This window comes from Microcaecilia unicolor, chromosome 1 (assembly GCF_901765095.1).
Source record: "Microcaecilia unicolor chromosome 1, aMicUni1.1, whole genome shotgun sequence".
Taxonomy (NCBI): Eukaryota; Metazoa; Chordata; class Amphibia; order Gymnophiona; family Siphonopidae; genus Microcaecilia; species Microcaecilia unicolor.
Genome location: NC_044031.1, coordinates 639,176,330 through 639,198,633, shown reverse-complemented (window position 1 = coordinate 639,198,633; position 22,304 = coordinate 639,176,330). Strand labels below are relative to the sequence as shown.

The following is a 22,304-nucleotide window of genomic DNA, read 5'->3' as shown; positions in this document are numbered from 1 at the left end:
TAGTTGTTCTTTGGGATATTCCCTCACTGTGCATAAGTCTTGAGGTTACTTAGAGTTGAAAGTATTTAAAACCTCCCTTGAATGAATTAAAGTACATATAACTGAGCTAACTTCACTCCTCCCTATTTTCTTTGTATTTGAAAAGCTTTCTAAATACTGTAATTAAACATATTCTGATTCAGATAAGGAAGGAACAAAATGTTGCCAACTCTGGCATTATAAATAAGTTTGGGACAAATATTGTTTTATATTTCACTGAGGTGTTCAGAAAAGGTGAGAGTTGAATTGCTATCCATCTCTCTGTCCATTCTACTCAATCTAATCTACTTTATTGCAAAATCTGTTATTATCTATTTAAACAGGGGAAGGGAGACTAAAATAGACAATCTAGTCAACCAGAGAGTGGTATCCAAAGCTAGAATTTCCCTTGAGATGTAGTTCATTTTTCCAACCACTGAAATATGTGTTCTTTCTCTCTCCTTTTACTCAATAGTTAACCCTTTTAATAACTTCTGACTTTCCAGTATCTTGGCACAATTTATTTGCAGGCTGCAACTGAAGAGCCCATCGCAGCAAAGATGGTGTGGCTTTGCATTCTGCTTCTCGGGATTATGACTATGTCCAAATCTACAGGTGAGTGACAGTTCTCTTTAGTGAAAATACCCCTCATATCTTCTGTTCTAAGGAATTCATCTACCTGAGTTTCAAGACAAGACAATTCTAATGGAGCTTACTCATATTATAATTGTTTTCTATTATTTGATGTTTATAAATTGTACACTTAGGTGTTTTTTTTATTTTATTTTTATTTGTTACATGTGTATCCCACATTTTCCCACCTATTTGCAGGCTCAATGTGGCTTACATGTGACTGCACTTTTCTGATGTGTGGCTCCATATTAGGCAGCCCCAGCTCAGTCTGGGGTTTTATTCTTATTGTAAATCATCTTCATGGTTTTTGCCTAAGGATGTTTGATGTGTTCACTTTGCAGCTAATTAGGAATTATTTAAGAATATAAACAACCAGTGTTTTTCAGTGTTTTCAAGCACAGGTGCCAGTACAAGGTATTTTTTTCCAGTGAATAGACTTCCTGAGCCAGTACGTCAAGCTCCATCTCTGGCTGTCTTCAAATCTAGGCTAAATGCCCACCTTTTTGATGCTGCTTTTAACTCCTAACCCCTATTCACTTGTACAGTACCCTTGTATGTTTTATCTTTCCCACCTTATTCCTTTATCCCTTATTTGTTCCGTTTGTCCTGATTAGATTGTAAGCTCTTTTAAGCAGGGACTGTCTCTTCATGCTGAAGTGTACAGAGCTGCGTACGTCTAGTAGTGCCATGGAAATGATAAGTAGTAGTAGTAGTAGTAGAAATCAATGATATTTTTGTGCAGTTGAAGAGTTATCAGCAGAAATGAGACAGAAATTGTAGATCTTATCCAGACAAGGGGAAGAGTGAGAGAGTACTAAGGAAGCTGTTCAGCCAATAAACACCTATTTTACTTTAATTTAATTTAATTGGAGTTGTTTTATCGGGTAAAACATAAAACCAGAACCCTAATTATACTGTTAATAAAACTTAATCAGTGACAGAAAATTTATATTTATTAAGCTGAGGAGCTAGTATCGGTAAAACTAAAAGTATAAGGGAAGTGGGGGTATATACCAACGTGCAGAAGACAGAAAGAGAAAATGCATATTTTACTCTATAAAGCTGGGGGGGGGATCCTTAAACAGAGTTGGGGACTAAAGGGGTTAATAAACAAAGAGTTTAGGAATTAAAACAAATTTTGAACAAATTTTAAGAACATTTTTGTTTTTTTAATGATTTGACTTGTTAAAATAATACCTCTTGTAGTTAGTTTGTATAATAAGTTTTGTATAATTTTGTATTTTACAATTTATTCCAGCATTTGATGTACTGCTATTAGGTTAAAGACTGCATTATTACAAAAAAAAAAAAATCCCATGCCATGGTGTTTTCAGTTGTAAGAACTTTTGTAAGGACCTATACCACTGATATATGAAGAAACTGAGCAGTTTTGCAAAACATGGTCCATGTCGGGACCCAATAATTTTGGCAGAGAAAGTTCAGTTAAGTTGAAGTTTTATTTATTTGCCGTTACGGCATAAAAAGTTTTTTAAAAATATGTGATGATTAGTTGCCTTGTGGACATTTTTGGACCTATCGGTCTGTGATAGTCCTCCTGAAAATTTATGAGCATATTAAAGATTACTAGCAATAGAAGTATTTTGAGTGTAAGTGTGGATTAATTCATGAGATTTTTTTGTAATAATGTAGTGTCACAGCTTTTCCCATATATGATAATACAGTGGTTTTACTCCCATTTTGTGTGATTAGGTTAAAGACTGGCATTGCAGTTTAATTTTCATTGTGTTCCACTTTGTTCTAGTTTCACATGTAAAAAGCAAAGTTGGTCATTTTAGAAACCCCTTTATGATTTAAACAAGTAAATACTGGCATATTGGATTGGATTTTTTAATTTTATAAACTGCTTCTTACTACAGTGTTAAAATAGTTTACAAAGGAGAAAAAAACATGTTTAATTTCAGATACAATATAACAGTGGTTCCCAGACCTGATCCTGGAGGCAAATCCAGCTAGTCAGCTTTTTAGGATATCCACAATGAATATTCATGAGAGATTTGCATGCACTGCCTCCTCTGCATGCAAATCTCTCTCATGAATATTCATTGTGGATATCCTGAAAACCTGACTGGCTGGGTGGGATATCTCCAGGATCAGGTTTGGGAACCATTGCAATATAACATACAATCTTATCAAATATAAAAATCAATATTACAGGTTTAATTAAACCATTCTCGAAACAGTCAAGCTTTAAAAAGTTTACAAAACTAGTATAAGAAGTTTGACAGGTAAAGAGTTCCATTGCAAAGGTCCAGCATAAGAAAATACACGATTCCTTGTTGTTGAAAGCCTATTTACATCAAGAACATTTTTGAGATGAAAATGAAATGTCTGAGGTGTATACCACTTCAACATATTTGAAAGGTAAACTGGAAGTTCCAGATGAAATGATTCCTATACTAGCGACAGTATCTTAAAAGTAATGTGAATGGCCACTGGAAGTCAAAGTAATTGATGAAGGACAGGCATGACGGATATGCCTTCTAGGTGGCTTACAGACTAGATTATTTCCAGTTATTAATCTAGCTGTGGTGTTTTGCACTAGATGTAGCCACAGTGTTTTGCATATACATGTCTATACGTCACATAATCCGTTTTAGATAGCAGGGATTTCTATCTGAAATACATGCCTGTGGCAAGAGGACATGGTCTGGGTGTGTTTTGGGTGAAATTAGGACAAGGCCAAAAAAGTAACATGTGTAGTTCCCATTTCAGAAGGAGAATGTACATCTGTGACCCTCCAAGTGCAATGTTGAGGTTTACACCTGCTCCTGGGGACATTTAGGTTTTATAAACATACTTGTTTTGGGCAACATTGCAGGAGGGATTATGGGAGGTCACCCTCTTAACTCCTAGTGGTTCCCTCTCTCTCTCTCAAGTCCCCAAAATTGATGGTGCCAAATGATTGTGGGCCCTGTAACTAATTGGGAAAAATAGATATGTAGGCTTCTAACAAGACAGGCATGCACATCTCAGTATGTAAAGGGTTAACTTATTCTTTAAATACTCTAGCCCATTTAGTCTGAAAGTCTTGAAAATCAGAGAGTTTTAAATTTAGCCCTGTAAGGTACTGGTAGCCATTGTAGTTTTTGCAAGAAGTACATAAGTATTGCCATACTGGGAAAGACCAAAGGTTCATCAAGTCCAGCATCCTGTTTTCAACAGTGGCCAATCCAGGTCACAAATACCTGGCAAGATCCCAAAAAAGTACAAAACATTCTATACTGCTTATCCCAGAAATAGTGGATTTTCCCCAAGTCCATTTAATAATGGTCTAAAGGCGTTTTCTTTAGGAAGCCATCCAAACCTTTTTTAAACTCTGCTAAGCTAACCACCTTTACCACATTCTCTGGCAACGAATTCCAGAGTTTAATTACACGTTGAATGAAGAAACATTTTCTTCGATTCGTTTAAAATTTACTACATTGTAGCTTCATCGCATGCCCCCTAGTCCTAGTATTTTTGGAAAGCATAAACAGACACTTTACATCTACCCGTTCAACTCCACTCATTATTTTATAGACCTCTATCATATCTCCCCTCAGCCGCCTTTTCTCCAAGCTGAAGAGCCCTAGCCACTTTAGCCTTTCCTCATAGGGAAGTTGTCCCACCCCCTTTATCATTTTCGTCGCCATTCTCTGTACCTTTTCTAATTCCACCACATCTTTTTTGAGATGTGACGACCAAAACTGAACACAATATTCGAGGTGTGGTTGCACCATGGAGTGATACAAAGGCATTAAAACATCCTCATTTTTGTTTTCCATTCCTTTCCTAATAATACCTAACATTCTATTTGCTTTCTTAGCCACAGCAGCACACTGACCAGAAGGTTTCAATGTATCATCAACGACGACACCTAGATCCTTTTCTTGCACTGTGACTCTTAACTTGGACCTCTGCATGACGTAGCTATAATTCGGGTTCCTCATTCCCACATGCATCACTTTGCACTTGCTCACATTAAACGTCATCTTCCATTTAGACGCCCAGTCTCCCAGTCTCGTAAGGTCCTCTTGTAATTTTTCTCAATCCTTCCGCGATTTAACGACTTTGAATAACTTTGTGTCATCAGCAAATTTAATTACCTCACTAGTTATTCCCATCTCTAGGTCATTTATAAATATGTTGAAAAGCAACGGTCCCAGCACAGACCCCTGGGGAACCCCTTTCTCCATTGAAAATACTGACCATTTCACCGTACTGTCTCTTTCCTATCTTTTAACCAGCTTTTAATCCACAATAGAACACTATCTCCTATCCCATGACTCTCTAATTTCCTCTGGAGGTACTTTGTCAAACACAATATCAACTGGCTCACCTTTGAGGTCACGCCATTTGCAGCCTTCTATCAGGTGTGATGCAGCATTCTGAATTAGCTGGAGCTGAATATAAGAGTAGCCAAACTGGGTGACACCAATGGTCCATCTAGCCTAGTATCCTGTTTTTCAAACAGTGTCCAAGCCAGGTCACAATTAACGTAGTAAATGACAGCAGATAAAGACCTGTACGGTCCATCCAGTCTTCCCAACAAGAGAAACTTATTATACATGGTATGCGATACTTTATATGTATACCAGAGTTTGATTGTCCTTGCCATTTTCAGGGCATAGACCATAGAATTCTGCCCATCACTGTTTTTGTACTAAATGTTCTGAAGTTAATGTTGAAGCCCCTTAAAATTTACACTCCAGCCCATCCATATCCATTCAGTCACGATCAGGGTACAAACCATAGACGCCTCCCAGCACTGGTTTTGCTTCCCAATTATCAGTGTTGCCACCCAATCTCCACTAAGATTCCTTAGATCCATTCCTTCTAAACAGGATTCCTTTGTGTTTATCCCACATGTGTTTGAATTCAGTTACCATTTTCATCTTCACCACCTCCCACAGGAGGGCATTCCATGTATCCAGCACCATTCAGTGAAAAAATACTTCCTGTCGTTACTCCTGAGTCTGCCCCCCTTCAACCTCAATTCATGTCCACTAGTTCTACCAACTTCCCTTCTTTGGAAAAGTTTTCTTGTGGATTAATACCTTTCAAATATTTGAACGTTCCTATTTCTCCTTTCCTCCAAGATATACATGTTCAGGTTGGCAAGTCTCTCCTCATACGGTTTGCAACGCAAATCCAATACCATTTTTGTAGCTTTTCTTTGCACCGCTTCCAGTCTTTTTACATCTTTAGCAAGATACAGCCTCCAAAACTGAACACAATACTCCAAGTGGGGCCTCACCAACAACTTGTAGAAGAGCATCAACACCTCCTTTCTTCTGCTGGTTATACCTCTCTCTATACATCCTTGTTGCATTGTTTCTTCACCTTCAGATCCCCGGACGCCATCACCCCAATGTCTCTCTCCTGAGTCGAGCTTACTAATCTCTTCCCTTTTATCCAGTATTTCTCTTTTGGGTTTCTGTACCCCAAGTGCATCACTCTGCAATTCTTGGCATTAAATTTTAACTATATAATGTATCACTGGACCTCAAAAATTCACATAAAATCTATTAATGCCTTAAACAATATATAATTACTAAACTGAGGGAGAAGGAATTATATCATACTACTAATATTGATGTCATAGAGAAAATTGCATCATGTAAATAGTATGCCATTTTGATCTATAAAGCCCCCCTTCATCCCTAAGGGCTATGGTAGTGGTGTACAGTTGTAGGAAGTGAGTTTTAGGGGGGGGGGGGTTGGGGGGCTCAGCACCCAAGGTAAGGGAGCTATGCACCTGGAGCAATTTGTGAAGTCCACTGCAGGGCCCCCTAGGGTGCCCGGTTGGTGTCCTGGCAGGTGAGGAGGACCAGTGCACTACTAATGCTGGCTCCTCCCACGACCAAAGGGCTTGGATTTGGTCATTTTTGAGATGGTCGTCCTCGGTTTTCATTATGGCCGAAAACCGGGGATGACCATCTCTAAGGATGACCTAAGGACGACCATCTCTAAGGTCGACCTAAATGTTGAGATTTGGGCGTCCCCGACCGTATTATCGAAATGAAAGATGGACGTCCATCTTGTTTCGATAATACGGGTTTCCCCGCCCCTCACCGGAACATCCTTAAAGATGGACGCCCTTATTTATTTATTTATTTATTTATTGCATTTGTATCCCACATTATCCCACCTCTTTGCAGGCTCAATGTGGCTTACAATACATCATGGATAGTGGAGATGAGAAGAGAATTGACATTTGGTGTTACAGAAGGATTTTGGGTTACATGGTAATGGAATACATGATAGTGATATAACAAAAGGTATTCTTAACATTTCTAGATAGATGTGGGAATTTCACATGTTTTGATCTTTGTGGTGTATCTTGTCAAAGAGATGGGTCTTTAGTAGTTTGCGGAAGTTGGTCAGTTCATAGGTCGCTTTTAGGTTGCGTGGTAATGCGTTCCAGAGTTGCATGCTCATATAGGAAAAGGTTGATGCGTGCATTAGTTTATATTTTAGGCCTTTACAGTTGGGGAAATGGAAATTAATGGTGGTCGTCCCCATTCGATTATGCCCCTCCACGGTATAGCAGTAGTTGTGGGAGTTGATTGAGTCCTAGTGGACGTGAAATGCGTTATTACAGTCGTTGCTCTTTTCTATACTATATATGGATTGTATTATGTTTTCTTTATTAGATTTTATTGTAATATTAAAAACTGCCATGCTGGTCCTAATGGTGGAATATCAAAGTTGGAAAAATACTGTAATCATTAATTACAATTATTTTGAATGAAAATGGCCCCAGGGCAGTTCCCTGAGGCAAGCCACTAATCACATTTCTTTCCTCAGATAAAATTCCATTGACTCCTTGTTTTCTATCAGTCAAATTTCTAATTCAGACCACCATCATTGTACCTGCTGCCAAGTGGCTCATTTTATTAATTTACTGAAATACAAATAAACCATACCTAGAGCATGCTCTTGATCTACATTTCTAGTTAAAGAGCTTATCAGATTGTTGGACATAATCCCTTTGGCAACACCGTCCTAGCTTGGATCTTTCAACCCAATGGAATCTAGTTATTTAATTATCCTTTCCTTCTGAAGAACCTCCATTAATTTTGCCCACTGTCAGTCAAGTTAAACAGTCTGTAAGGGCAAGGTTAACCATTGGACTAGGTGAGCACTGTCTCAGGGCACTGATGATAAAGGGTGCCTAAGTTCCTGGCCTCTGACGTCACTGCCAGTGTGTCACCTGGTCCAATGGTTAAGCATTTTCTCCCCTCCAATCCCCTTCCCTCCCTGTGGGACCAGCATCTCTCTCCCCCTCACTCCCCACCATCCCAGTCCAGTGTCTGTCTCCCCCTCGCTCTCCACCTGTCTGGCATTGCTTCCTCTTCCTTCCCCATCTAGGTCTGACATTGCTCCATCTCCCCATTACTTACTCCTTCCCTTCTTAACTCACGGTCCCAAGGGAAAGGGAGCAATGCCAGACATGCAGGGAGGGAGAAGAGAGATGCTGTATCTGTGGGGATCAAGGGATGGGAAGAGAGAAAGGTACCAAACCACAGGGAGCCAATAAGAAAGGGGTGCCACTGATATGTGGGTGGGGGCGGGTGCCAGTAAGTTGGCTCAAGGCACCACAGTCCCTTGAGCCAACCCTGTTTGTGGTTTTTAATCTCCTCTCTGTTACCATTTTTAGGAGCAGAAAAATATAGACAGGAGATGTCAGGAAATGAGAAGAAATAAAGAAATAAAAAGTGAGAAACTGGAGAGCAGTGAGTGATGGGCTGAAAATTGGGAGAGAAAGAGAGAGAAGGGTTAGAGATGTGGATTAAATGCCTTTCAAAGCCTGCATCTTGTATCTTTCTGTGTATGTTGATGGCACAGATCTTAGGAGGATCCATCACAGTAAAGACGTGTTGTTTTTAATCTTCCAGCTGATAGTCATCATCGAAACATCAGAGGTCTCTTGTTCGGGCACAGCGAAAATCCCAGGGAGCAGCCCTCCTCCATTGACATTAGGCTCCCATCCATTAATATTGGGGCTGCTCCCAACATGCAGATGGCTCCAGATTCCATGTTTAACCCAGACCACTTCTGCCAAGGACCGTGCCTGGATAGCTGGATCCATTACAATGGTAGATGTTACCTGTACGTGTCAACACCAAGCACAAAGCCAGAAGCTGAGGTACTACATTTTTTTTTCTTTTCTTTCTTTCATGTGTTTTAGGACCATTTCCCTTTCCTCTTCCTTTTCTGCTCTTTCTTTATGTTTCTGTCCTGTATTCTGCTTTGGGATCAATATTCAAAGTGATTTAACTGGCCAGAAATGGCTCTTGGATGGTTGAATCGCTTGTTCGAGGTTTACCGATCATTTTTAGTGGTGCTTAACCAGTTAGTGCTGCTGAAAATATACGGTTAGCGCCACACTCAAAACTGGCTAGTTTGGGGGTGGTTTCGGGGGGGGGGGGGGGGAGTCAGCACTTAGCTGGTTAAGCACAGATATTCAGTACTTAACTGGCCAAGGTCATCTCATAAATAGGAGCAGATAATAGTCAGTCCTATCTTTTTATGTGGTGCCCCACAGCCAGTTAAATGCTGAAAAGCGTACTTAATTGTCTATGATTTAGCCAGCTCTGGAAACCCAGAAATTCAATGTCAAAGCCTGAACATGGTCCAGCATTTATTTATTTATTTATTTATTGGGATTTATTAACCACCTTTATGAAGAGATTCACCCAAGGCAGTGTACAGTAGGTATAGCTTAACATAAAACATAATTTTATTAACAGCATAACAATAGTAAAATAAAAAAAAATAAACATAAATACAATGAAAGAGGTAAACTTGAAAACAGTAAATTCAAACCTAAAAATAGAACTACCGTGAAGGAGTGGCCTAGTGGTTAGGGTGCTGGACTCTGGTCCTGGGGAACTGAGGAACTGAGTTTGATTCCCACTTCAGGCACAGGCAGCTCCTTGTGACTCTGGGCAAGTCACTTAACCCTCCATTGCCCCAGGTACAAATAAGTACCTGTATATAATATGTAAGCCGCATTGAGCCTGCCACGAGTGGGAAAGTGCGGGGTACAAATGTAACAACAAAAAAAACAGTATAAAAAATATACACATTTAACAGCACTGGAATTCATATACCTGAGATATAACACAATGTTAGCATAATACTAATGATACCCCTGATAAGCATGCGTTAGAACATTCAACTAACAGAGATATGATGCTAAAGATTTTCTACAATACGACTTACCATATAGCTGAGGGACCAAGAGCAGATTTATGATGGGAACAAGATGCGTGGTACAGAGTCAGTTGAGATAATTTGATAGTTACTTAAAGTGAAGGCATGTTTGTTGTATAGTTAAGCAAGAGATAAGGAACTGATCTAAGTTACAGTGTATGTAGCAAGCTAGCAAGCTAGTCCAGGTGCAGAATGAGTGTAGTCATTGAATTTATGGGCATAATATGGGCATTGAATTTAAGGGCATTATACTGGTGGCAGTCAGCAAATCTCTGAGCACCACTGGTTGAATATTGACCTCTTGCTGTGGGTCTCAGTATGTGCACTGCTTTGCAGAATTTCTTCTAGAGTGCTTCTCTTTCTTTCTGGTTTTTTTTTTTGCAGCGTTTCTGTGCATCAGCTTTTAATGGAGCCCAGCTGGCCAGCATTGAGGATCCCTTTCAAAATGCTTTTGTTGTGGCACTTGCAAAATCCATGAACAAGCAGATAGACAAGTTCTGGACAGAACAGAAAGTGAGTATGAACACTGTCAAAGGTAGATACTCAATGCCCCAGCTGTCAGTCTAACAACCAGAGTAAGGGACTTGATATACTGCCTTTCTTATGTCCCGACTAGCTCAGCTCAGGTCCTAGTCAGGTCTTGATTCACAGTCTGACTTGGGTCACAGGGAAAGCTAATTTATCTTGGTATTCTTTCTCCACTCGCTCACCATTCATATAGTTGCAGTCTCCACCAAATGAGCTTGGGAGTGGGTTAATGATCTGGAATGGAGGTCTGGGAAATTGGGAAGCGAAGAGAGACTCAATCAGGGTACATCTCTTTCAGTCCATGAGCAAGCAGGCTCAGTCTCTCACCAAAATGCACTCCAGGAGATTTGTAGAATGCAAAAATAACTTTACTGCTACTTCTGCAACCAGCAGGTAAACACTTCAGAATTCTTTATGTACACTGTTCAATCCATCTGTGATACCCTTATCCATTCTTTTTCACTCGTTGGGTATTTCAATGCTCTACATATTAACACAGACTCCTGTCCTTTACCCATCCTGTGGTGCCAGCAATAACCCAAGGCTGCTCTGCTTATACTTAATTTCACCTTCAGCTTCTTCAGGCACAGACCCTTTAGGCCAGTGTTTCCCAACTCCAGTCCTGGAGTACCACTTGCCAGTCAAGTTTTCAGAATATCCACAATGAATATGCATGAACTTGATTTTATTTATTTATTTATTTATTGCATTTGTATCCCACCTATTTGTAGGCTCAATGTGGCTTACAATGTATCGTTATTGGTGGATAATAGATTGGAAGATAACAATTAGTGTTACATAGAGAACATGGATGACATAATAGAAATTAAACAATTAAATTAAACAAGAATTTAAACAAGCAGATATAGGAAAAAAAACCATTAAAAAACACATTTTTTCATTCACTGCCTCCATTATATGCAAATCTCTTTCATGCATATTCATTGTGGATATCCTGAAAACCTGACTGGCAAGGAGTACTCCAGGTCCGGACTTGGGAAACACTGCTTTAGGCTGTCCCTCCTCCAGTAGTGTACTTCGCTGGAGCTTCATTCCAAAACAGACTTCCACTGTTCTGGTCCGGCTTCCAGGCTAAATTCCCCTTATCCACTTGAAGCTGTGTCTCCTTCTCAGTTGCTACTTGTGGGCAGCAACCATTCCTTTATTCAGCCTGCAGTTATTGCTCTCACTCCAGGATCCCCCAATGCTTCCAGTGGGGGGGTATAGGTAACCAAAGAGATACATCTGGCAAAAGCGCAAACGGAAGAACGAATGGCTAGAAATGTAAGGAGGGGTGACAAGAATTGTTTCAGCTATATTAGTGAAAAAAGAAGAAGACTAAATATGGATTTGTGAGACTGAAAGATGCTGTGAACCGCTATGTGGAGAATGATGAGGCAAAAGCAAACGTGCTAAAAAAATACTTCTGTTCTGTGTTCATGGAAAATCCTAGAGAAGGACCACAATTGACTAACAAAGGTACATATAACAATGGAGTGGATATAGCACACCATTCATGGAAGAAAGTGTTTATGAACAACTTGAAAATTTAAAGGTGGACAAAACCATGGGACCGGACGGAATCCATCCCAGGATATTGAGGGAGCTCAGAGAGGTAATGATGGGTCCTCTTAAAGATTTCTTTAATAAATCCTTGGAGACAGAGGAGGTTCCTTGAGACTGGTCAAGAGCAGATGTGGCCCTTCTTCACAAAAGTGGTGACAGAGAAGAAGCTGGAAACTACAGGCTGGTAAGCCTCACTGCGGTTATTGGAAAAGTAATGGAAGTGATGCTGAAAGAAAGGAATTTCCTGGAATCCAATAGGTTACAAGATCCAAGGATCTGAGACAACATAGTTTTACCAAAGGTAAATCGTTCTAAACGAATCTGATTTCTTTGACTGGATGACCAGAGAATTGGATCGAGGACATGCGCTAGATGTAATCTACTTAGATTTCAGCAAAGCCTTTGACACAGTTCCTCATAGGAGGCTCTTGAATAAACTTGACAAGATGAAGATAGGATCCAAAGTGGTGAAATGGATTAGGAAATAGTTGACGGACAGACGCCAGAGGGTGGTGGTTAATGGAATTTACTCAGAGGAAGGAAAAGTGAGTAGTGGAGTGCCTCAAGGAACGGTGGTAGGGCCGATTCTGTTCAATATATTTGTGAGCAACATTGCCGAAGGTTTAGAAGGTGGGCTTTGACGGCAACTCCAGTAGTTGGAACATAAGGATAGAGCCGGACGGACTTCTACTGTCTATGTCCCAGAAACACCAAAGAAAGACCATGATCATATATAATATCATGTTTTTTGTTGATTTAATCATAAATTGATAATGAGTGTGACTGTTGGGCAGATTGCATGGACCATTCAAGTCTTTATCTGCCATCATTTACTATGTTACTATATTACTATCAGGCTTATTTTCGAAAGAGAAGGGCGCCCATCTTTCAACACAAATCGGGAGATGGCCATCTTTCTCCCAGGGTCGCCCAAATCGGCATAATTGAAAACCGATTTGGGGTGCCCTCAACTGCTTTCTGTCACGGGGACGACCAAAGTTCCCAGGGGCGTGTCAGAAGCATAGCAAAGGTGGGACTGGGGCGTGCTTAACACATGGGCGTCCTCAGCTGATAATGGAAAAAAGAAGGGGTCCCTGACGAGCACTAGGCCGACTTTACTTGCTCCATTTTTTTCATGCGACCAAGCCTCAAAAAGGTGCCTGAACTGACCAGACGACCACCGGAGGGAATCGGGGATCACCTCCCCTTACTCCCCCAGTGGTCACTAACCCCCTCCCTCCCTAAAAAAAACTTTAAAAATACTTTTTGCCAGCCTCTATGCCAGCTTCAAATGTCATACCCAGCTCCCTGACAGCAGTATGCAGGTCCTTGGAGCAGTTTTAGTGGCTGCAGTTCAGGCAGGCGGACCTAGGCCCCCCCCCCCCACCTGTTACACTTGTGGTGGTAAATGTGAGCCCTCCAAAACCCACCACAAACCCACTGTACCCACATCTAGGTGCCCCCTTCACCCCTTAGGGCTATGGTAGTGGTGTACAGTTGTGGGAAGTGGGTTTTGGGGGTCTCAGCACCCAAGGTAAGGGAGCTATGCAACTGGGAGTGTTTGTCTAACAAGTTTTACCTTCACTATAAAATAATTTGGCAATTCAGTTGATGATAGTTGTAAAGATTCAGGAATATATGCTACTATTGAAACTTGAGTAAGTTTATAAAAAATAATAAAAATTAACTTTTGAGAGTAGCACAGTAAATGACCTTAGATAAAGACCTATATGGACCATCCAATCTGCCTGAGAAGATAAACTCATTACATAAGTGGATTAATATTCAGTTTCAGGAGGGTATGTTTCCATCAGATAAAGGCAGTATTCTTACACTTATTCCAAAAAACCCAAATGGAAATCTGAATGAGGCTAGTAATTATAGACCTATAGCCTCTATACCACTTGTAACAAAACTAATGGAAGGTTTCGTTATTCAATGACTTCAAACACATCTGGATAAATATGATATTTTACATTATTTCCAATCTGGATTTTGAAGGCTTTATAGTACAGAAACTGATCAGTTCGATTGTTGCCTTGGGCAAAACATTGTTGAGCCAAGGTAAATGTGCCATCTTAATCCAATTTGACCTCTCATATGCTTTTGATATGGTTGACCACGAAATCCTGTTTACACTGAGTAAATTTACACTGTTTACACTGAGTTCAAGGTTTTTGTTACTAGCAGGTCTTATTAAGTAAAATGGAATGAAGGATTTTCAGATTATTGGAAACTGCCCTGTGGAGTTCCGCTGGGCTCTCCCTTATCACCCACTTTACGTGACGAATTTATTACAATCTTTGGGTGTTTCTTTGGATGAGGCTAATTTAGCCTTTTTCCTATATGCAGATGATATTTTGATTTTGTGCCCTGTTTATTCTAGCTGGTCTGAAACACTTACTGGTATTATGAAATGTTGTTCTATAATAGAAAATTGGACCACTGGGGGAGTAAGGGGAGGTCATCCCCGATTCTCTCTGGTGGTCATCTGATCATTTTGGGCACATTTTTGTGCCTTAGTCGTAAGAAAAACAGGTCCGGGTGAAAACGTCCAAGTGTTCGTCAGGGATGTCCTTGCTTTTTTCGATTATGGGTCAAAGAAGTCCAAGTCCCGCCTTCGCTATGCCCCCCACATGCCCCCTTGAACTTTGGCCGTCCTTCCGACGGAGTGCAGTTGGAGACGTCCTAAATCGGGTTTCGATTATACCGATTTGTACATCCCTGGGAGAAGGACGTCCATCTTCCGATTTATGTCGAAAGATGGACGTCCTTCTCTTTAGAAAATGAGCCCAATAGTCTGCATATAATACAGAATACGGCAACCAGGCTGATTTATTCTCTGAATCAATTTGATTCAGTTACACCATATTTGTTTGCTATGCACTGGCTACCGGTGGAGCTGAGGGTGCAGTTTAAATTTGGGACTCTTATTTTTAGGATATTGCATGGTGAGACCCCATATTATCCAGACACTCTCTCCTTGAGCCTGTGGGTACCTAGCCAAGAGGCCTACAAATGGTATCACATTTTTGGGGTTATACATCTGTCTGGTAATCAGCTTCACCCTCCCTGAAATGAATTGCAGATGTTCCCTGTGCTTACAGTGTCCCTGGGTCAGCCAGTACTGTCCATGGGCTGATAGAGAAACAGGAAATATCCAAACAGACATCCTACTCTTGTTCACACAGATGACTCAGGTACAGGCCTGTAAGTGGACATAGGCCTCAGTTGCACACAGGGTGACACACCAGAGACACTCCTAGGGTACTGAAAGCAGGGCCTCCGAGAGGGGGGGGGGCAGGAGGGACAAAATTCTCCGGGCCTGGGCCTCCAAGGAGGGTCCGGCGCCGAGGTCAGGCCGCCGGCGCTGCAGTCCCCGGTCTCACCTGCCTGCCCTTGGCTCCGTCCGCCACTGGGCCCCCTGCATTAAGATCAGCAGCACCTCATCAGTTCCGTTTGGAAAGGCAAGCAGATCGCATCCCTTCGGGCCCTCCCTGTGTCCCGCCTTCACGGAAACCAGAAGTTACATCAGGTGAGGACGGGACACAGTGAGGGAAGGCCCGAAGGGAGGCGATCTGCCTTTCCAAACGGAGCTGAGGCGCTGCCGATCTTAGTGCAGGGGGCCCGGTGGCAGACGGAACCGAGGGCAGGCAGGTGAGACCTGGGACTGCAGCAGCGGTGGGGGGGGGGGGGGGGCAGCGGTGGGGGGGAGCGGCCTTGCCCCGGGCCCGGCTTAGTCTCTCGGCGGCCCTCACTGAAAGAATTCAAACATGAAATTGCTGATTTGCTATTAGTGATCAGAGTATAGAGTTAAATGGCCAATTTTCCCAATGGAGAAGAGTAAATAGTGGAGTGCCACAGAGATCTGTACTGGGACCGGTGCTTTCAATATTTATAAATGATCTGGAAATTGGCATGACAAGTGAGCCAGCTTTTGTAATGCACTGGTCCCCCTGACATGCCAGGATAGCAACCGGGCACCCTAGGGGGCACTGCAGTGGACTTCATAAATTGCTCCCAGGAACATAGCTCCCTTACCTTGTACCTAAAGGCTCTATAGCAGTGAGATGGTAACCAGAAACCTAAGAGTGATTTGGCTTGATAGCCTTGGTTTTTTTCTGATAACTCTTTTCCTCTCTCTTTTCTTCACTAGTTGTTGAGTCTTTATAGTACCTGTTGAAGACAATTGTGTTTTATTTTTGTTTCGGTAGATGCTCACAAATCAGAGAGGATTCATTTTTGGTATTGGTGGATGCTTCTCCCTTGGAATAGGAGGTAAGAGAAGCAGTTTGTTAACAATTGTTTGGAGGCTGGAAAGCTTATTTAAGCATCTTTTTACAAAGTTGCGGTAAGCACTAATGCATACTTACCTCAGCTTAAACTGCCTTACCATGGGGCACAGTAATATTGGCATGGGTGCACCCTTTCCATACGCTAAAAAATAGTTTTTATTTTTTAGCACTGGGATGGAGAGTAGGCTAATCAGTGCTGCACGCTAACCGATTAGTGAGTGGTTAGCACTTCAGCCCTTACTGTCTACAAAATAGGTGGCAGTAGGGCTCATGTGCTAATGACCATGCGCTAATGGGAAAATTAGCGCGTGGCCATTAATTGAATAATAGGAAATTCAGCTATTTTACCCATGTAGTACAAATGGCCTTAGTGTGCGGAATTGACCCACGTAAACACATGCTAAGGCCATTTTTTAAATGTAAATGGAAACATTTTCTTTTCACGTTTCCTTTTCTGTCATTTCATATTCCAAGTTATTTTGTGTATTTTGTTGTGTTATTTACCATTTTTTAACTTTGAACACTGGGGTTTTCCATCCAAGTTCTAATGCAACTCGCAAGCAGGCATCAGGAGCAGAGGAAACAGCACCAAAAGGTACCAAAAGTGGGGCAAATAGACTATCCCGTAGTATAATAAAAGGAGAACAATAGTCCAACAGTGGTAAGAATTCAAATAATTCAAAATACAGTTGCAAAGTTAATTTATAAATCCAAAATGTTTGATCATGTAACTCCTCTTCTGTTTGAACAACATTAGTTACACATTCAGTACAGAATCCAGTTTAAAAGTTCATTTCTTGTACATAAAGTACTTTCTCTTGGTTCCCCTACATATCTTAATTCACTGGCCCCAGCATGCTTTGCAATTACCCTTCACTAATCAATTACTTGTTCCTTCGCTTAGGAAACTTGTATTTGCTTCTTCCCTGGATTCTTCCTCCTGTTGTCCTACTCCTTCCCCTTCCTTTTAGTGACTATGGGCCCAATATTTAGGCTATGGGAGGTAGCCCACATAAGTGCCACGATCGGCACTGACCCTTGATCTTTATTCACACATGTACACACAATAGCAGATCAGGTTCAAAAGTAGATTTTATTCAACTAACTTGATGTGGTCCATGTTTCACCCTCAAAAGGGCTGCCTCAGGGATTAAAAATGCAAAATCTTAAAATACATCCAACATAGAATTCATATTATAAAAATACATTAATAAATTAACATATATTACTAACATCATCATATCAAATGAAATCAAGTAAAATAAAATAAAGTAAAACTGTAATAACACACATCAAACAAAATATGAGGACACCTGATGACGTCTTCATCACCATCATAACTTTACATTCTAAACTTTGCATGCATCTGTAGCCCCCAATTACTACCTGACAAAAATGTAGGAAATAGCTCATACGTAATCTATGCAAAAAGCATAATTAGCACCAGAAAACGAAGAAAATCCATAATGGTGATTAATATAAAACAGCATGCTTACCATCAAGAATGTGTTTGATTTGTACAATACTATAATTAAAATTTGATTATTATACTCAAACACTTCTGTGACCCAATCAAACAGCAGAATGCTAAAAGAACAGCAACAGTTTCTATATAGTAACCTACTGTTCCAAACAAAATCCAAAGGATTGCCACCAATACTACAGACCAACTCAACAAGCAAGATGATCAACAAATATTCCTATAGAAAGTAGTTCAAAAAACTTTCTGAAGCAATTTAAAATATTCATATAAAATGCCTACCACAGTCACTCTTCAGTATGCTTAAATCAGTCGTTCTTATGGCTGTCACAGCACGAATATTGTAATAGTTCTAAGGACACACATTCTTCTATTAAAATATAAATTTAAAACCCAACCCAATACTTATATCGCTCAAAGTGATCCTTACCAGCTCTTGCAGATTTTACTTGTGCCGTTTCCCGAACTACAAACAGTGTGCTGTGCCTTATGGGTCTTCAAAATAATCCTTTGCCACTCTTCTTGATCCTTTTCATAAAACTGGAACCATGTGCCAACATATATTTTAAATATATTTAAAAATTATTAAATAAAACTTACTAAAAATTAAATTGTGACACAGTTTTGCTTGGAATGCATATGTTTCAAAATAAGCACTTCTGGATCCATTGATTCACATGTCAAGGTTATACTTTAAAACAATGTTATCAAGCTAGCAACAACAAATAGTGGAGCGATTTACAGATCAAAATAATTCAAAGTAGTACAATTTCATTACATAGTTACTATACAGAATACAATGGTTCACTATCTATTAATGACAGACATTTGTACACGTATCAACTTTTTGAATGATATGACATATTTTCAAAGCTTTGAAAATGAGCCCACAATTAGTAACCTATAGAACTTTGTAAATCTAAGTGCTTTCAAAATGAGCCCCAAAATCACACAAATCAATAAAAAAATATATACAAATTCTCTAAACAGCAGAGCAAAACAAAGTACTCTTATAGGTATTTATCTATCAGAGACATGCTACTAAATCTAATTCCTTATTCAACTCATTCGGACATAGTGTTGAATTACAAAATCAGCTGCTGTTCAATCTTGATCAGTAAACATCAGCATCACTCCCTCTCTATGGGAGCTTTGGTTTCATAAGCACAAAAAAGGAATGAGAAATACAAAGTGATATTGCATTAAGTTCATAAATGGTAGAGTAAATTATAGAAAAAGTTAGATAATCAATTCATTTCCGGCGTGAGAATAAGGTGGTAATGCGTTAACGTTCGTTAGTGACAGAATGACTGAAGCAATCAGGTATAGAGAGTTCGGTTTTGTCTAGTTCTTGATGTATTTTGTTGTCTGGTATTTAGGATGGATCATTGTGGTATGCCTTTTTGAACAGGTTGGTTTTTAGTAATTTTCAGAAGATTGTTAGGTCGTGCGTTGTTTTTATGGCATTTGGTAGTGCATTCCATAGTTGCATGCTGATGTAGGAAAAGCTGGATGCATATGTTGATTTATATTTAAGTCCTTTGCAACTGGGGTAGTGGAGATTCAGGAATGTGCGTGCTGACCTTTTTGTGTTCCTGGTTGGCAAGTCTATGAGGTATTTTCATTTTGCCACACATCCATTTTCGGCAAAAAAAGGCCATTTTTTTTGCAGGCATGCTGAAAGATGGACCTGAGCACGCCCAATACACGCGTCTACACCAGCACAGGCCATTTTTCGGTGCACCTTAGTTAAAGGACCTCCTGGTTAGCTGCTGTGCACTAAGTGCTAATATTCAGTAAAGATAACCAGCTATCTTACACTACGTTGGAGGAGTAGCCTAATGGTTAGTGCAGCAGGCTTTGACCTGTCAAAAATATGCAAATTAGTTTTGACAAAAACTGGTGAGGTACACTACTTACATTGCTTTGATGGAATGTCCTCAAGCGGTTAATCAAATAAATGCATCTTTGACCCTTTGGACTTGGGCTGTGTTCTAATATGTTTATTATATTTTGTTTCATTTAATACTGTAATCCACTTTGATGTATGTTTCTTAAAGGCAGTATATCAAATTCAAATAAACCTAAACATATAAGAATCAAGAAATGCTGAGTTAATTGACTATTAATTGCAGTGAACGTAAATTACAATTACTGCTTCAAGAGCAGAGGGGGAACATGAGTGAGTAGCAGTAGTACAACCCAAGAAAAGATGAGGTGAATGTAAGGGTAATACATTTGATATACTGTCTTTCTGTGGAACAATGAAAGTGGTTTATGTATTATATACAGGTACTTTCTCTATCCCTAGCGGGCTCAAAATCTCAGTCTTTGTACCTGAGACAACGGAGGGTTAAATAATTTGCTCAGGGTCACAAGGAGCTGCAGTGGGAATCAAACCTGGTTCCCTTGGTTCTCAATGCACTGCGCTAACCATTAGGTGGCTGCTCCAGCTGGGGTAGCAGTTCCTTGGGTGATAGAGTGATGGCAGAGAACAGGAGGAAATGCAGTGAAGACCCTGATCCTTGCCTGTTTCTCCTTCCCATCTAACTCTCATCTCCCTTCCTTTGCTCTTTTTATTTCGGACCTCATCAGGAAATCATACGGCATCTTTTTCATTTGTTGCAACTCAAGAGGAGGGGGCTTTCTTATGCACTACGTCTCGGTTAAATCCCACTTGCTGTAGTAACTGTTTGGTTCTCGCACTTCATATGAGCTGCAGTGGTACTCGGGGCTCCTACCTGCACTGTAGCAGATTTTTGCTGATTGAGCTGCATCCTCCTCTGCTGCCCAGTTGTCAGTGTTAATTTGAACTGCATGGTTGTATGGTGCCGCTGCTCTTCTCTTCTTTGCCGTGTACTGAACAGGAACAGCAGAGAACGTTGTGGGGCTACAGAGAGTATGATGATTTTTTTTCTGGTTCGGGGGTGATGGGGGTGAGGGCAGGGAGGAGAGAGCGAGATCAGATGAGATTGGGTGGTTGGGAGGCGGGGATAGTGCTGGGCAGACTTATACGGTCTGTGCCCTGAAGAGGACAGGTACAAATCAAGGTAGGGTATACACAAAAAGTAGCACATATGAGTTTATCTTGTTGGGCAGACTGGATGGACCATGAAGGTGTTTTTCTGCCGTCATCTACTATGTTACTATGTTCTTTGCAATGAAGCATGGCAGACTGAATGAGCATAGCAGTGGGCGGAGAGTAATGCTAGATTTACGCTTGAAGAGAGATTAGCATAGGGGCGCTAAAAATACAGGGGCCCTGGCACCTATGGGCGCCCAACAAGTGCCAATTCAGAACTATCACCCAGATATTGCGTGGCTCGGATGATAATGTAATTTTTTACGTGCGTCCAGTATGCTCGCCGGAAAATATATTTTATTTTCCAGCGTGCTGCGCTAACCGGGTGGTAATTGGCATTGTACGCATGCTGACGATTACCGCCTGGTTACCGCATGAGACCTTACTGCTAAGTAAATGGATGGCTGTAAGGTCTCAGGCCCAAAATGGACGTGCGCCAATTTTCATTTTGCCACATGTTCATTTTCTGCCAAAAAAAGGCCTTTTTTGCAGGCGCACTGAAAATGGACCTGCATTCGTCTAATACACACATCTACAACAGCGCAGGCCATTTTTCAGCACACCATAGTAAAAGAACCCGACGTGTGACCTAAAATCGCCTTAATGGAACTGGGCAACTTGCCAGATCTGTAGAAGTGGAAATACTAGGGGAAGAATTAAGACAGAAAAAAAAGGGTTCATGCATTGAGTGATGCCACAGATAGACAGAGAGAGATACCACAGATGCTAAGTGTATTTTCCCATCTTTTTTCAGGACTGGGACTGTGGGGTAACACAGACTGCAACAACCGTTTTCCCTTCATCTGCTCCTACACTTCCTCATCTGCTGTGCCCGGAGAAGTCAAAGCAGATCAGCTGGGCTGAAGAATTTAAGTGTTCCTGCCCATGTGTTGTATTGCTCCTGCTTAATCCCACCTGCCTCTGCAGACACAATTCTTCACCCCACCCCACCCCCATCCTGTTCCTGTATGATTCAGTGATCACCAGTTCATACCCAGTGCTGAGGACATTTCTGACTCTGGATTGTTGAAACATATGCTTCTCACCAGTGAAACCCATGTTTTTTGCAGATTAGCAGAAACCAGCCAGGACAAGAAGCACACGGAAGCAGCTGATCCCAGTGTCTGGAACATTGAGGCACAGTGCCAGGGTACCTTAGTGCTGACTCGTAGCTTTCAATGGGATTCATGCTTGTGTAATAAATAAACAATTTAACAAAGGTCAGAGGTTGATGGCTTTTATTTTACTAATGCACAGCCAGGCTCCTGGCACCTTTTCTTACTGAATGTATCCAAGGGTTACAGTCAGTGGTGTGCTGGTAAATGTTTAATAACAAGCTCTCTCCCCAGTCCACCTCTATGCCCCCCCCCCCCCCCATCCACCTCTGCACACCTCATCCACCTCTGTGCCCCCCCAAATTGCAGAGCTGGCTATAGCCGGGGAGACAGCCTGGGGGGGAGGTTCCAATCTAATTCATGTT

General features: G+C 41.0%; 1 protein-coding gene across 2 annotated transcripts; it reads left to right on the top strand.

The window, feature by feature from the left end:
• Nucleotides 1-217: 217 nt before the first annotated feature.
• Nucleotides 218-22,183, top strand: LOC115482050 (snaclec agglucetin subunit alpha-1-like). 2 transcript variants are annotated; one of them, XM_030221620.1, is made up of 6 exons: nt 218-273; nt 549-633; nt 8,553-8,803; nt 10,258-10,386; nt 16,182-16,245; nt 21,579-22,183. In XM_030221620.1, the coding sequence occupies exons 2-6, from the start codon at nt 579-581 to the stop codon at nt 21,686-21,688; spliced, it is 609 nt and encodes a 202-aa protein (XP_030077480.1). In that variant the 5' UTR covers nt 218-273; nt 549-578; the 3' UTR covers nt 21,689-22,183. The 2 variants fall into 2 exon arrangements, with proteins under 2 accessions (XP_030077480.1, XP_030077472.1); XM_030221612.1 differs by lacking the exon at nt 218-273 and having other exon boundaries at nt 347-633.
• The last annotated feature ends 121 nt before the right edge of the window (nt 22,184-22,304 follow it).